Source organism: Xyrauchen texanus, chromosome 38 (assembly GCF_025860055.1).
Source record: "Xyrauchen texanus isolate HMW12.3.18 chromosome 38, RBS_HiC_50CHRs, whole genome shotgun sequence".
Classification (NCBI taxonomy): Eukaryota; Metazoa; Chordata; class Actinopteri; order Cypriniformes; family Catostomidae; genus Xyrauchen; species Xyrauchen texanus.
This window is the reverse complement of record NC_068313.1, coordinates 28,292,195-28,309,542: the sequence shown is the minus strand read 5'-3', so window position 1 is coordinate 28,309,542 and position 17,348 is coordinate 28,292,195. Positions and strand designations below refer to the sequence as shown.

Sequence of the window (17,348 nt, the reverse complement as noted above, 5' to 3'; positions counted from 1 at the left end):
CAACATTTGTCATTGCACCCTTGGCCCCGTGTATGCGCAAATATCAGAGTTGTGAACCAGTCATAATATGATTCAAGTGTTGCAAAGGAACTTTTATTGAAGGAATGGGGCAGTATTACTTGACTGAAAAATCTTGAGTAAACAGTTTCATTCATGAATATTTAATATAGCATGACTGTTTGATAGTTTAAGGTGTTGAGTGTTCACAGTTGTGCTAGAAGGAAGTGTATAATATATTCAAATGCAATGTGTTGAATGGGCGTTGTTTGTAAACCTTGAAATGTAGTTTTAGAATGTTGTGGAGAACTTGTTAATTCTCTTTTGATTGAGTTTCAAATATGGCAGTATTTGAGGGGCTGCACAATGTTAGCCAGTCAGAATAGTGGCCGTTTACATTGAAGTTTGAAGGTGATGCAGAGGCCAAAATGGAGTATTTCAGATACAGATTTCAGGGCCAGAGACAGGGGGGAAAATTATAATTTATTATTAAACTATGACAGTTTTGTGGGATACATTTTTTTTACTGACATTAACAGTGGACCTCAGGGAAGATAATAAAATTATATAAAAAATAGCATTTCATGACCCCTTTAAAATCAGTGAGCGACAAAGAAAATCAGATACATACTGCATGCTTGGACAATACCAAAGTGATCATGTAAAGGAAATAATATCTTTATATGACCAAATGGGGGCAACATAGTTACAGTAACACATCTTCAAGAAATATGCCCCATTCAATTGTTGTGTTTTCAATTTACTCAAATTGAAAGAACCATAATTTGTTTTGGACATTTTTTGCTTTGCAATTCTTTAAAATTCATCATTGTGCATTTTAAACACTTTGTTTATCCTGGTTGTTTTTAGACTGACTTATTTAATCAATGTACACAAATGAGGGTGGATCCACGAACGCCTACAAATAATCTCTAAAGCTTAATGTACAGTGTTTGCTTACTGTGGTGTAAAATGCTTTTTACTGAGCCATGAAATGAGAATGTGTGTCTACTTCCAAGAAGCAAAGTAATTAGCAGTTATGAACAACTATGAAAATGTATATAATTCCTCACACTAACAATATAGTGAGTCATCATTACAGGTCAACAGATAATAGCTAAAGATGAAGTTAATTTAGGTTGCCTGTTATGAGATCTCCATGGCGCTCAGGATATGACACCCTTGTCGACTGCAATAAAAATGACCCAAATCTTATTCTAAGCTTATTACACTTCAGTGCTTTAATGTGAAATGGTTTTCACAAGACAACTAATTTTCATCTGGGTCTCCTCAAGTATTGCTAAGAGGACCTTCTTGTACACACATTCAGGAGTTAATGAGTTCTTAGATTTGTCAATCTTAGGGGAAGATAGATACCAGGGTCCTGCAAGAGGTAATAAGCTTTTAAAGATTAAACAATTAATGCACAAACAGTGGGGTCCAAAATCTGAGACCGCTAGTGACAATGCAAAATAGAACCATTCTCTTTTGTTCCATTACAAATTATATTATCAGCAATTTCAGTTCAAAAATCTATTGAAAAGTTTGAGCAGAACCTAAAGATCCATGTTATCCCAGCACGATCTGAGAATGTTCCGAAGAGCATCTTTTCAGCAAGCAAATCTGATTTTTGCAAGGTCAATATCATACATTTTCTTATGTGATTATTGACCTAGAAATAGAGAGGAATCTTTCTCATTCATTTTGTGTCAACATGTTTCTTCGTTTACATTTTTCAAAATCCTACATTCATTTCCAGGATTAAATATGGAATCCCAAATTTTCAATTTGGGTCTCAGAGTTTTGGACCCCACTATAGATCACCATCATCATCACAGATCATGTGCACTCTACCCACTGAGATTATATATATATATATATATTAAATATATATATGTAACTGGATTGCTGTCATAATGATAAACTGCCTGAAGCAGGAGAAGCCACAGGAAGTGTTTTACCGAAGTCTCGGTATGCCCAAACTCTCATAGAGCATCAATGACTGAAAAGGCAGACAGGGATTTCTAAATCTCCTTAAATGCCCGTGATTCGCTTGTTTTCATACTGAAGCGCTCTGTAGACATACATTAATACATGTCATAAATATGTTTATTTGCTATTTCAACCTGGTGTATTGGTATAAATTTAACCAGCTTTGATTGTCTCCCTCGATCTCAGTGCCTGCTTTGTGTATGATGAGGGAGAGGGAGCATGTGCTTTTAAGTGACCGCAAGAAAAAGGTACTTTTTGATGAAAACATAAAACAAGTAACTCTTAACAAACACTTCAATGTTCACAGTAAATATGTCTGCAAATTTCTGTTTGTATCTAACCTCAGTTTCAGTGAACTTGTTTATATTCAGCTTATATGTTCGCTGATGAAGTTTGTTAGAGGTGGATACTGTTTGATATAGATATACTGTACATACTGTAACTCGCTCGGGATTTCAAGAAACAGGGAACATTTCCAGATTTTAAATAAAAAATAATTACATGTGCAGGACATTTGTGTTGTAGGGATGTACATGCACATTTCAGTTATAAAATTGGTGATTGAATGACTTTTTCTTTTCTAATTACTCACTGAAATTAGATGCTTTCCTATTAAGTCAATTGGGACATTGGAATATGGCAGTGCAGTGGCTTCACTGTTATGACGTCATAATGCCTGCAGGAGGAGAAGCCACAGGAAGTGGCAGTGGGCAGTGGTGGCTCTGTGGTTAAGGCTCTGGGTTACTGACCAGAAGTTTGGGGGTTCAAGCCCCAGCACCCCTTAACCCTATCTGCTCCAGGGGTGCCGTACCATGGCTGATCCTGCACTCTGACCCCAGCTTAGCTGGGATATGTGAAAACTAATAAATTTCACTGTATATATCCAAAAGAACTGTGTGTATTATGTGTGACCAAAATAAAGGATTCTATTCTATTCTATAAGCAATCCAGTTCTAAATTAAATATCAGTGGCTCTACCTCTTTCTGGTGGTATTTGATGGCCAATTTCAGGCGAGCCAGCTCATTAGTGGAGTCATCCTGAAGTAGGTTGACATCGTCACGGAAGTTAAGGATCAACTCCAGCTCTCTTGAGGACCTGGTCTGGTCCAGAAGATCCTTTGCAAAGCGTTTGCACTGATGAGAGAGCTCCTCGTACTCGGCTTTGAACTCGTTTTCCACTTTGCTGAGTTCCTGGAGCTCCCAGCTGAGCTGGAAAGCGGTGAGGAAAGGATCCTGGCTGGATATAGCGATGAGAGAGGGGCTTGCCAGGGCCCTGTAGATGTTTAGCCGTGAGCGTGAGTGTCGCAGACTGTCCACATCTGAACTAGACACACATTCACCGCAGTTGCAGCGCACCTCGTGAGGCTGTGGGACCGACACACCTTTCTGAACCAACATCTTGATGATTTCATAGTTGTTGGTGTGGGCAGCCAGGATGATGGGGGTGATGTCGGGAGTGAAGTCAGAAAACTGTTTGTCGAGCAGTATGGGAGGTACCTGATGAAAAAAATGGAAGGGCTTGGTATCAGTTTGGTACATAATCAAAGGGCTTAAATTTGTCTAATGATACATTTAGTGAAGTGAACAAATATAACTATTTACAATGCTTTGCAAAAGACCTTTTAACTGGTTCTGTCATTTTACTAAATTTCAGAGATCCTACACTGCAATTTAGAGCAGTGATATTTTTATAGAAACACAATATTCATTATTATAATATGGCTCTCGAACCCAGATCATATATAAATCGCTAAGGCGGCGTACGCTCTCTACGCATATCGCAACTCGCCCGTAATCTCCTCTGGTCTCAGCAGCGACTGAGGTCACTGCAGGCCACTCATATCCCTGGCAGCCTCAAATCTACAGCGGACATTCTGTCATGGTAGGCAATACCCAGCGGAGAGTGGAGACTCCACCCCCAGGTGGTCCAGCTGATATGGAGTCGATTCGGCAAAGCACAGGTAGACCTGTTTGCATTCTGAGAATCCTCCCACTGCCTGCTCTGGTATTCCCTGACGTGAGTCCCCCTCGGGACAGACGCACTGGCACACAGCTGGCCCCGGGGGCTGCGCAAATACGCATTGCCCCAGTGAGCCCTCTTGCACAGACCACCAGGTAGACATGATCACTCAAGTCAGAGCTCCCACTACAAGGCAGCTTTATGCCCTGAAGTGGCGCCTGTTCGCGAATTGGTGTTCTTCCCGAGGCGAAGACCCCCACAGATGCACAGTTGCAGGAATAACATTACGGTTTAAAAAGAAAAGTTACATTTTTACCACGTCAGTAGTCTAACACCGCTCAACAATGTCATATGAGATAGCTTATCAAATCGATGATGAAGGTGGGACTCAAATTTAAAATGCTAAGAGGGAACCTTTTGGATTTTTCCAGTGGTGCTCATCAGCAAGCAGTTCAGGTTAAGAGTGTTAGTGTCATGCAAGATGTACCGTAAGTATCTAAATAAACATGCAATATTTGACCACTGTTTTATGATTGAAATTTTGTACAGACCAAAAATTAATTTCCAAGGATGCAAACTATTCAACATTTGGCAAAATTTGCCATTTTGAATTTAAAATATGTCATGTACAGAACGTGATTTGTATGTCATTCATAATTGTGAATGTGAAAACATTAACAGAGCAGTTTTCAGCAAATCAGTCATAAAACAAAGTGCAAATGTGTGTATATTGTAAAGGAATTGAATGAGGTAATCTGGCAGGCTTTGAAGTAGCTGTAAAGGGATTAATGTAAAGGAGGAGGTAAGAACCGACTTGACAATATAAATAATAGTTTAAATATAAAACTGAAACAAAAAGACAAACACACAAGTGTCGGACAGCTGTCCATAAATCTCTCTGTTGCACTGCAGCTTCCAGTTGGCCTTAATCCCTCTCTGAGGCTTGATTAGCCTGATTAGGGGCCGGGTGTGCGGAATCACGACCCGGCCCCACCCTCCGCCCTGCCACAGATGATTTTAAGAAAATTCTCTGGAGATTTTAATAGATAATTTCTTAGACAAAAAACAAAGTAGAGCATTATCTCCCACAGATTATAACAAGAACATAGTGAAACCTGTGACTTCTATTGTGCTTTTAGGTTATGTCAAATATTTTTAGGTAATAATTTAAAATAAATTAGATAGATTTTCTATACAATTTCTTTGTCTTTAATTCAGAATTTTGTACAGCCTTCTTTTAAAATAGACCATTTTATTTTGAGTATGTCTTGTCAGGTCTGCACTCCAAAAATTAACCACCAATTAAAGTTGTTGTTCACCTAAAAATGGGAAATGTACTTTTACTCACCCTTATGTTGTTCAAAACCCATAAGCTGGCTTTTATCTTGGAACATAAAAGTAGATATTTTAATAGTGTTAGTGAGCAGGAGCTGTCAAGCTTAATAAAGGACAAATACTAATAAGCACTATTAAAGGTTCAGTATAAAGTCATCATAACAGACCAGATCAGATCATAACAGTAGTCCATTTGACAAGTGCACTATATTCCAAGCTTTCTGGCATACAACCATACAGCAGCTGTATGTTGTATGGACTACATTTATGATATTTTTATGTGTCTTTTAAGTGTCTCTTTGACCTTGACAGCAGTGGTCACTACGAACTGTTTTTGTATGGAAAAGAGCAGCATTAGGATCCTTGAAGAAAATATTGTGTTAAGATTCTACTGGGAGGAAAAAACAATGAGGGCAGTAAATCGTTTTGTGTATTTTCTTTTTGCTAGCCAGCTGACACAGTCATGCAACTTCACAGATACATCAATGATGAAAATGTATTCAAATTGTATTTGTCTTTTCTTTGAGACAGCACAAAAAGAAAGACATCTGTCTTGTCCTGAAAAATAAATTTATCTTTTAAAAGCAAAAATAATACAACTTGGGCCTTTATCGCATTTCAAGCCTTTATTCAGAAATGTATTGCATGCAGCGCCTTTACTATACTAAAGGACCAAAGAGGACCATTACATTTGTGACCTCAACACCATGACCTCAAATGACCCAGACAATGCCTGAAAAAGTTATTTCCTGACAACCCTCTGAGCAAATCAGAAAAACACTTTGGGAGGGAAGCCACAGCTGAAAAAATAAATCATGTAAAATTGTATCTAGAGATGCCAAGGTTTATGTTTGAAAAAGCATAATAGTGACCCAGTTGCAATGGGGAAATATTTTGCGGTAAGATGAGAGCAAGATACGAGCTTTTTTAGCCAAGGGAGTGTGTGACAAATCTAAAATCACCCACAACAACACAAACAATGCCTACACTAATTATGGTGGTGGAAGCACAATGATGTGAGACATCATTTTCATCAGCAAGGTCTGCACCATTTTAAATAAAAAGGATGGATGGGGCAAAATACAAAGAAATACAACCAAGTTTAAGACTGTTAAAAAGTAAATCTTTCTGCTGGACAATTGGTGCATTCAAGTCCTCCTGGCAAGTTCATTCTTACTAGGTTGTAAATCTTACATGCAGTGTGATGTGTGTTCAAGTGATTTTATTCGGAAAGAACAAACCCGATTTGCAATTTCTTATTTCTTTTTCACGTACTTGCGAAGGCAGGAGTCTTATTTTTAGAATTATTTTCAAGTTTTATCGTTATTCTGCATTAACAGAACAAAAAAATCATACAAACTAAACTGCAAAACTGTCAAGTTCTTCAAGAAAAACAAAATGATTAACAATAACAATTTGTTTCCACCATGATTCATAAATCGGCATGCCCCAAACTTGGAAAGTACAACGTTGTGGTGGCGATCATGTGCGCTCAACTCGTAAATACAATAATTTCAACATGAATTGAAGGCACCAAATGATTACGCTGCCTTCAAGTGGACCTGGGAAGCTTCTACCTTTGAGTCGGGCATTCATTACTGACATGTCTTGCATTCAAGTGGGGAACAAAATACTGAAAAAGCCAAACTTGAAAATAAATTGAACATGAAGCCTAGTCATGTTGTATTTATTGTCTTTAGAGACCTCATGCTTCATTACTTCTGATCAAATATATTAATAGCATGATTGAAGCAGTGAACATCAGCCCTCATAACCAAACAATTAGAGGATAAAAACTTAAATATGTATACAGTATTCTGAACATACATCATACTTGGGAACATATCTGAAACCAGTCTAAAACAAGCAAATGAAGGGGAAATGGTGGGTGATACAGCTTTTAGAGTGAATGGTAAATGGTCTGGACCTATATAGCGCTTTTTAACCTACACTGCGTCTCATTCACACACACTCTCACACACCAATGATGGCAGAGCTGCCATGCAAGGCGCTATCCTGCCATTGGGAGCAACTTGGGCTTCAGTGTCTTGCCCAAGGACACTTCGGCATGTGGAGTCGTGTGGGCCAGAATCGAACCACCAACCCTGCGATTAGTGGCCGACCCGCTCTACCACCTGAGCCACAGCCGCCCCACTGAGTGACACTGTAAAACCACAAGTTGCACACATTCTTGGCACAGCTTGGTATACTTAAAGGAATATTCCATGTTCAATACAAGAAAAGCTCAATCGACAACATTTATGGCATAATGTTACCACATAAATGTATTAATTTATCAATTTATTTTTGGGATTTTGTCCCCTTTTCTCCCGAATTTGGCATGCCCAATTCCCAATGTGCACTAGGTCCGGCGTAGTGACTCGCCTCAATCCGGGTAGTGGAGGATGAATCTCATTTGCCTCCACGTCTGATACGGTCAATCCACGCATCTTAGCACATGGCTAGTTGAGCGTGTTACTGCGGAGACCTAGCGCATGTGAAGGTCCACGGTATTCTCCGCAGCATTCATGCACAACTCAACACATGCTCCACCGAGAACCACATTATAGCGACCACGAGGAGGTTTACCCAACGTGACTGGAGTCAATCAGCACACCCTGGATTCGAAGCTTATAATTTTATAAAATCACTTACAATAATTATTCTGTTAAAAATAAAGTATTATTTGAGCTGTAAAGTTCAATCATTTTCAGTTGTTTTAGGGTTTGTTGACATTACATTGTCATGTCAACATAGTAGTAAAATTGGCTATAACTTTACAAAGAAAAGATTGGAAAGCAATTTTTTCAATTGAAAATAATGTTAACACACATATCTTGTGTCTATACTTTTGACACAAGGAAAGTAAGTATTTTAACATTTACGAACTGGCCCCATTCACTTCCATTTTAAGTGCTCCACTTGAATCCAGATTTGTACTTTTTTTAAAGAAAAGGACGGACAAGATAAAAAACATTTGTGGTAAGAAACATTATGCCGCAATGCTGTTATTTGAGCTTAAATTAATATTCCAGGTTCAATACAAGTTAAGCTGAATCAACAGCATTTGTGGCATAATATTGATTTCTACAAAAAGACTTGTCCCTCAAGGTGACCGTGAGGCACTTACAATGTTAGTGAATGGGGTCAATTTTTGAACTTAAAAATACTACTTTTAAAGTATAGCCACAAGATATAAACAATATGCGTGTTATAATTTTTGTGTGATAAAAATCACTTACTTTCCTTCTGTGTAAAGTTATAGGAAATCCTTTTTTTAAGAAAAGGATGGACAAGTCGAAATTAAGGTTTGTGTTAATCAACATTATGCTACTAATGCTGTTGATTCAGCTTAACTTGTATTGAACCTGGAATACTCCTTTAAGAATATCAAGCCGTGTCAAAAATGTGCACAAAATAGGTTTCACGTTGGCAACCTAAAAGCTGCATCACCAACCATTTTCCCTTCATGTGCTTGTTTTAGACTGGTGGGCTTGCAAGAAAGAAGATATGTCTGCTCTTCTGAAAAGAATGTGCCCAGCTCCCTGCCTTAAAACAGACAATACCCATACTTTCTTTGTTTAAAATCAGCTTAAAAGGCATAATTCAGCCAAAAAGCTTTCTTGTAAAGATATACAGTTTTCTGAGGGTGAGAAAATAATGATAGAATTTTCATTTTTGGGTGAAATATTCCTTTAAATTCCAGAGCCACAAGCCATAATGTACACTGCTCCATGAATAGATGTGATCACACCACATTTGGGGGAATAAAAAACCAAGAAAAAGAAAAAAACCAAGTGAGAGACAGCAAGACAGAGCATGAAAGAGAAAGCGAATGGCATGCACAGAAAAAGAGATTAAAAGTGAGAAAGTATAATGAGCGAGGAGGGATTGAAGTGAGAGAAAATGAGTTGAGAGTTTTCAAATGAAAGCAGCATCATTTGTGTGTGTGTGTGAGAGAGTGAGTGATAGAGTGAGAGATAGAGTGAGCGAGCGAGTAGGTGTGATTAGAAGGTTGGGGGTGATTAGCACATCTCAACTGTTATCTCCTTTTATTATCCCATCTGAATGAATATAAGAGCTGCTTTTAACTCCTGAAGAAAGCTTCATCATCCTACAGCGCAGAACATTGAAGGTACTGTATGTGGAATTTTGGTCACCAACATGGCAGTGGTGGCGTGGTCATACAGTAACGTCACATGAAACAGCTCAATAGCAGAGGGCTCCTTAATTGCCAATATACTTCCAATTTTAAAAGTATATTAACAACGAAAATGCTTTTTTTAATTACCTGTTCCCAAATTTTCATAAATGACCAGAGCAGATCAACTTAATAAGTTGGCAACTTCACAGCACAAGAAAGGCCATAAGATTATCGGAATTTCAGTGTTTACAAAATCGAAAGCAGACAACCTGTTCCTGTGTACTCACTTGCCCTGTTGTGGTCTAAAGACATCTTGATTTAGTAATTTGCATATCAAAAAGAATTATGAATGAGACATTAATAGACGCAGAAAGGAAGAAGGACTGAAACTGAACAGAGAAAAACTGGAAAAAAAATGAGCGCGCGCTCTGGGACTGAGGAACAAATGATCAGATGCCGCTTCTCTGATTTGTCAATGGTCCATATACATCCCACAATTTCTCTGATTTAGTGCTGCAGCTTACAGTCTGTTGTGCTCTAATAGAAGGCAAATCAAATGAAAACAAGCGTGATAGAGCAACAAGAAATGCCTGTGTTAAATCAAAGCACTAATCACTCGGTAGGTGAAATACTGTATTACAGGTTAGAATATATTTACCATTGAAGGAATATTCCAGATTTAATACACATTCAGATCAGTTGGTGGCATTTGTGGCACAATTTTGAGTACCACAAAAAAGTATTTTGACTCGCTCCTTTTCATTAAAAAAGCAAAAATCAAGGTTACAGTGAGGCACTTAAAAGGCAAAAATGGGAAGTTTAGCACTGGCATTAATACTTCTGTTAAATTATGTATTTTTTGAGCTTTACGTTTGTTTAAATAATAATTTTTACAGTCGACAGTTTAGGGTTCCTTGACTACATCGTCATGGCAACAAAGTCATAAAATTGCCTATACCTTTACACAGAAAAGTTTAGTAAGCGATTTTATCAGACTATAATCATGTTAACACGCATATTGTGTAAGTATTTGTGGCTAGACTTTCGTAACAGTAAGGCCACATCCACACTAATGCGTTTTCAAAAGAAAACGTATCTTTTTCTCTACGTTTTGGCCTTCCGTCCACACTGAGTGTACGTTTACACAACAACGATGTACTAAAAAAGGAAACGTTTTTCCTTTGCATTTTTGAAACGCTTCGCGTACAGACGACATCATTGTCAAAATGATCCCCGTTCACATGGATCCGCAAAAACGACTAAAATCGCTGTATGCTAGGTAGGGCTGCACGATTAATCGAATTTTAATCACAATCACGATTTTGGCTTCCCACGATCAAATTCGCGTGATCGAGCGATATTTAAAATGCGTCATTGCGTTCCGTATCAAAGCTTTTTGTAAGCGAATCTAGGCTCTGTAAACCACTGTCTGATCACGTGATTCCATGCACCGCGCGCAGCTTGGTTGACAATCACAGAGAACAGAGTAACGTATAACAGATAGCGGGTAATAAGGCTATAAACAAAGAAAACAAAAAAAATGTCTAACGTAGCAGAGGGCGAGGCTGAGGAGCTTGTACCGAGAATCGGACCGTCATCCATTGTGTGGAAGCATTTTGGGTTCAAGGCAAGTGACACAAAACAACAACAGGTTATATGCAAAGAGTGTCGTAAAGTTGTGTTGGCACCACAAAGCAACACAACGAACCTCTTTAACCACTTAAAAAAAAACATAAAGTTCAATACGATGAATGTATAAGGAACAAGAAATGCACTGCAAAGACTAATCATCCCACGTCAACTCAGACATCCATTGAAGCAAGCCTTTTTAGCGCATCGCCATACCCATCCATCTCCCAAAGACACAGTGAAATATTTGGCAATATTGTATTATGTATAGTCATGCCAATAAAGCATTTTTTGAATTTGAATTTGAAATAACGAATGCAGTCGCATTTTGTATGTGCCCAATAAACACGGTGACAAACGAAGGCTTCAAATTCTTGGTCAACACTCTGGATAAACGATACGTGATCCCCTCGCGCAATTATTTTTCCAAGGTGGCACTACCTGCGATGTACAAATAACGCAGAGGGGAAATAGAGAGTGATCTTGCCAATGTACAGTACTTTGCAACTACAACGGATCTTTGGTCAAGCAGGACAATGGAACTGTACATGAGTTTGACAGTTCATTACATCGATGAGGATTTTGCAATGCAGAGTCGATGCTTGCAAACGTCTTTTTTCCCTAAAGATCACACGGGAGAGTCAATTGCCCAGGGTCTGAGGGAGGCGATGGCCTCTTGGAGCTTGCAGGAGGAGAGGCTTGTCTGCATTACAACAGACAACGGAGCTAATGTGGTGAAGGCAGCTTCTCTAAATAACTGGACTAGGCTACAGTGCTTTGGCCACAGACTACATCTAGCAATAGGTGAGTAAAAGTTATATTAACCCTTAGGGGTCTACAAACGAGCCAGCGCGTTTTGCTGTTTCCCCCCCCAAATAAATATATTTTATTATTTATATTTATATAAATAAAAAGTAATATTTAAAATATAAATTTAATTTTAAATATAAATGTAAATATTTATTACATTAAATATATACATTTAAAATATAAATTTATATTTTTTTCCAATATATTCTTAACAAAATATACTTAAATTACTCCGTAATTTATGGTCATACAGAATAAAATAAATATGAAAAAATAATCTGTAAGATGTCTACTTTTGTATGTATCTACTTACAATCAAAACAAAACATTGTGCTTTTGTAAAATTGCAAACATGCATGATCAATATATCGTTAGAAACATGTAATTGTCTTCTTTTAAATTCTCTAATTAAAAGTGAAAACAAATATTCTCTGTTTATGTAATCTGTATGAAAAGAGAGATGTCAGTCTAATGTGAAAACGCCCACGGAGAGCACGCGCTATTCAAACGCAAATGATCTGAGGTGATCCATCAGATTCATGTACTTTATGCTTTGAGGAATAACAATAGCCTAATAGTAATAATAATCCTGGAGAAGTTTACCTCAGAAGTGTTGGTTTTGGTTTCATTTCGAGGAGCAAAATGAATTAAAATAATTTTATATTAATTAAAAATATATAATTAATTAACCATTTATGCTATATTTGTGATAATTAATTTTAGTTAATCAGTACCTATTATGTTAATGTGTGTGAATATGTTACTGATAATAACAATATAGCCTAATATAACTGTTATTTCTGCTAGTGTTGAGAAACCAAACAGTTTTACTCATGTTGTCTGACATAGGATTGAAATAACTTAAATCTTGAATAATATGATTGTGGTTGTTTACCAAATATTTGGTTTAATTTTGCATATTATTTGTTCATGTTCTTTCTTAGAGTATGCAATGAGAGATCCTCGGATTGACCGAGCAGTGGGTCTCTGCAAAAAACTGGTAAGCAGTTTCTCTTACAGCTGGCGACATAAAAAGCAGCTAACAAAGGCACAAATAGAACTGAAGCTTCCAGAGCATACACTGAAGACCGAGTGTCCCACAAGGTGGGGATCAAGGCAGGCTATGATTGCACGAGTCCTGGAGCAGCAGAGGGCAATATCTCAGGTCTTGTCCGATGACAGAAAAGCCCGACACCTCATCCCCACTTGGCAGGACATAGAAGTCCTTGAGGCCATCAATAAATCCCTCAGCCCTCTGTCAGAATTTACTGATGCGCTTTCCAGTGAGAAGTATGTCAGCGTTTCCTTTGTGAAGCCAGTCCTCCACCTTTTCAGATCCTCCATCTTGAAAGTGAACAATGATGAGACAGACCTAACCTGCACCATCAAGACAAAAATCCTGAGCTATCTGGATGAAAAATACAATGACCCTCTGACACAAGAACTGCTTGATCTGGCTTCTGCGCTTGATCCACGGTTCAAGCTGAGCTACGTCAGTGAGGACAATGTTGCACAAATTCATGCCAGACTGACTTCTGAAATGGCGAGGACTGCACCTGCAACCATGGCTGTAAGTAATAATATTGATTTTAGATACACAGAATGTATGATAAATTAATGAATATTTTTAAGTGGATTAAAATGATATGAAATCCAGTGGTGTAATGTACTCTCTGGAAATGAGTGTTGAATAGATTTAGATTATTAGGGCTATTCATTATTCATATCTTATTTACTACACTCTTCAAGGAGATGGGCCCAACTGATCCTCATGGTGAGACTGCTGAGGAGGATGCCAATGCACCCACAACAAAAAAGAAAAAGACTTTGGGGAGTTTCTTTAAGACTGCTGCTGCTGAGGGAGCCACACAAAGACTCAGTCCTCTCCAAGAACAACAAGCTATATCTTCTGAGCTTCAGTCGTACCTACAATCAGGTAACCTAGACAGTGAGGAGGACCCGCTTGACTGGTGGAGGGAACATCAGAGACTCTTCCCACGTCTCTCAAAACTGGCGAAGAAGTACTTGGGCATCCCGGCTACAAGTTCTCCCTCTGAGAGGGTGTTCAGCACAGGGGGGAATGTGGTGACCTGCCTTCGCTCATCCCTCAAGCCAGAAAATGTCGATAGGCTAGTGTTTCTTTCCAAAAACCTGTAAACTAGTCTTTTCTTCATAGTTCTGCCGTAAAATGTTCTCATTTGTTTACATTCTGTTATGTTATATTTGTTTTTTATTGACTGTATATTTTGTGTTTTATTCACATCCATTGCAGGTACAATGCAAGTTTATATTTTGCTTCCTTAAATACTGTATATTTACACAATGGAAAATAGTGCCCTGTTGAAGTTTTTTTTTTACATTTTCTTTATGGTTTTATTTTGTTTTTATTTATTCTTTAAGGAGATGCACTGAATTTTGGTAAATAAGAAGACCTATTTTATTTTGATGCACATATTTGTTCAGTAGCAGGAATGTAGCACAAAATGGATGTGAATGCAGTTATAATTAGACAATAAAATTTGTTTTGGTTAATCAACAAATAATCGTGATAATTAATCGTGATCTCAATTTTGATCAAAATAATCGTGATTATCATTTTGGCCATAATCGTGCAGCCCTAATGCCAGGCCAGTATTTGATGATGTCACTTTGTAAAGAAATGCTACGCACCAGCGCACATAAGCATTATTCCACAGAGCGGTGAATACAAACAATGAAGATGGCGAAAGCATCAAGCAAATTTGTCTGGACGCATGATGAGTTTGCTTTATTTACTACAAGTGACTCTGAACCATAAAGCACGGCACCTTTTTAAGGACTCCAACTGGTGATCTCATGTTGGTCTGTTCGCCCTGGATGTAAGGATGAAGTTCTCGAAGTTCATGCCGATAGACTGCATGCGTAATAAGTGTGCACATATCATCGTTTTCACAAATTTGCGTTTTTGCATGTTTACACAAAGACGATACCAGAATCGTTTTAAAAAACGTGCACTTTGAAACCCTTTTTCAAAAGTTTGCGTTTTCAGGCCCCAATACGCCGTTGTCGTGTAAACGAACAGCCGAAATGCAGAAAACTTTTCCATTTTTAGTTGAAAACATTGTCGTGTAAACGGCCCCCCGAGACAGTGTTTTTGTCAGCAGAAACGGAGCATTTTGAAAACGCTTTCCCAAGTGGATACATTTGAAAAGGCCATCATTGCGTTGTAGTGTGGACTTGGAAAATGGATATTTCTGAAAACTATGATGTATTTGTTGTCTTGTAACGCAGTTACAACATCAGTATGATGCAGTTATTTGAATTACTTTTTTTTTCTTTTCATGGCAGTCTATTATTGTGGTATCATTCATTTCAGTAAGTTAAATGGCATGTGAAACCAAAACAAGCCGTTTTTGGTCGGACAACATTTCAGTAAAATTACTGTAAGTGAGCTGTTTTTGTCCAGAATAAGCAACAAAATGGTAGTCAGATGTCTGGCTCTGCAACACTCATTTACCAAACAAGGTTGTTTACATAAGGTTGATAAGAGATGTTTTGAATTGTTTGTGTCCGGGGAGACCATGAAGTCTCAGGAGCATTTATTCAAACATTATCATATCTGAACAAGACTCCAATGATGGTGATTGTTGTTGTTTGAAATGCAGATAAAGTTCTGAGCAATCAAATAATGGTAAACATCTCAATTCAGATCTGCTCTGCAGCTTTGGGAGTATTATGTGTTTGACCTGCTGTCTGGGAACAATCAAGGATAGTTTGCTGGTAACCAAGCCCATTTGCACCAATTAGGCTGGTCTGGTTAAATGGTTTTAGAGGGGGGTTTGGCACTTGTCAGCCTGTCATAGTGGGAGACCTAAAAAACAGCTGAAAACCAGCTTGATCATGCTGCGAGAACAGTTAAACCAGCTAAAACCTCCAAACTACATTAAGACTGCAGGCTTTGCTCTGAGTGTCAGTTATTTTAAGAAATATCTTATATAGGCTATGGTGATAATTTGTAAAATAACTGGTTTGTTGGCCAGCTGGAGACAGAACTATGGTCTATGAAAAATAGGTAAAAGTACAGCTCCTAACACATCTTCCACACCTGTTTCTCCCCGCTTGGCTTCTTGTGGTTCAACAGGAGCTCCACGGCTCCCACCACCTCTTTCCGGATGGCGTGGAGCAGAGCGTCGCCAACATACACATTGAAGCTAAGGAGCAACTCAATGATCTCCAAGTTCTCATTCTCAATGGCGATGAGCAGTGCCGTGCGCCCCAGAGGATCAATGCAGTTGATATTGATTTTGAAGTAGATCTCCGCCTCTTCCAGAGCTTGTTTCACGCTGGCATAGTCGCCATTCTCCACGGCGCTGAGGTAGGACTTCTCCTGCGACGACAGCTCCGACTCGGCGCGCACTATCCGCAGCGGTATGCGATCCCGGTAAGAGGAGTTATCCGTTCTGCGGTAGTACAGCTGGGACATCATTACTCAGTCCACCAAAAAACAATTGGAGTACGAGAGCAGAGGCAACCTAAAAGATAAACAGTGATATCCAAGTAATTTGAATTGGAAACGTGCAGAAGGGCTTGACACAGCTGCATGGAAAGTGTAAATATACACAAATAATTAGATCTGAAATCACTATTTCGAAAGAGTTAACACAGTTCCTACACAAATTATGTATTATTGTAAAACATCCCCAGGCGAATTTTCTATATTGGGCTACCTGGTGGTTTGAAATAAAGCAAAACTGCCAAATAAAAAAAAAAAGAAAAAGGCTAGTTTCCGAATTACGCATGCATTAAGCAATGATATCAACATGTGACAAACTTGAGTAGACAAAATTGTAAATGTCATCATTAAAGAAGCGCAACTAAACTAAGGAAGAGTAGCCTAAATGGTACCCAATAACATTTTAAACATTCGCATTTAAACAGATGAGGTTAAATAAACAACGTAAACCCTCGGAAATAAATCCATATTACAACTGAGCGCAATCTAAAACCCACAACTCACCTAGCTGATGAAATAACTTTCCGTTTCATATTTGAGCATCAGATGCAACTTCACAGATCAATCACAGAAGATAGCCTACTTTTGAAACAGCGACTGCAACCACACCAGGATTTTGCGCATGGCGACTGTGCATTGTGCTGATATAGACGCAATTAACCATTAAGCTCCAGTAGACGGCGTCAATGTCCACAACGCATTAAGATACTTCCTCTTGCTTGTTATTTCAGCTCAGCTGAGTGCCAGTACTGACGTAGAGGATGGTTTCCAAATTAGTAGTTGTATGAATTACATAATGCACGTGGTCCAGCAGCGCGTTATGGTAATAATAACTAACAATCCAATGCGATTCAAAATTGTTTAGTTTTTTTAAAACTCACTCAATTAAGTCACGCGCGTGGCTTTTTTGTGCGTTCTCACGTTGCGCAATGTTAAGAATCATACTGTGCGCACAAATCTAGAGAGAAACAGCCTGCGTGCGCCATTAA

At 38.4% G+C, this 17,348-nt stretch overlaps 1 protein-coding gene across 1 annotated transcript in view; it reads right to left on the bottom strand.

Annotated features, from left to right (window-relative positions):
* Positions 1–16,979, bottom strand: part of LOC127631741 (short transient receptor potential channel 4-like) — a 29,218-nt gene extending 12,239 nt beyond the window's left edge. Inside the window, exons 1-3 of the mRNA XM_052110028.1 lie at positions 16,864–16,979; positions 15,952–16,378; positions 2,968–3,486 (exon numbers count right to left, since the gene is read on the bottom strand). Of these exons, the coding sequence (XP_051965988.1) occupies positions 2,968–3,486; positions 15,952–16,332 (900 nt within the window). The 5' untranslated portion in view covers positions 16,333–16,378; positions 16,864–16,979. The remainder of the gene's footprint in view (positions 1–2,967; positions 3,487–15,951; positions 16,379–16,863) is intronic.
* Between the last annotated feature and the right edge of the window lie 369 nt (positions 16,980–17,348).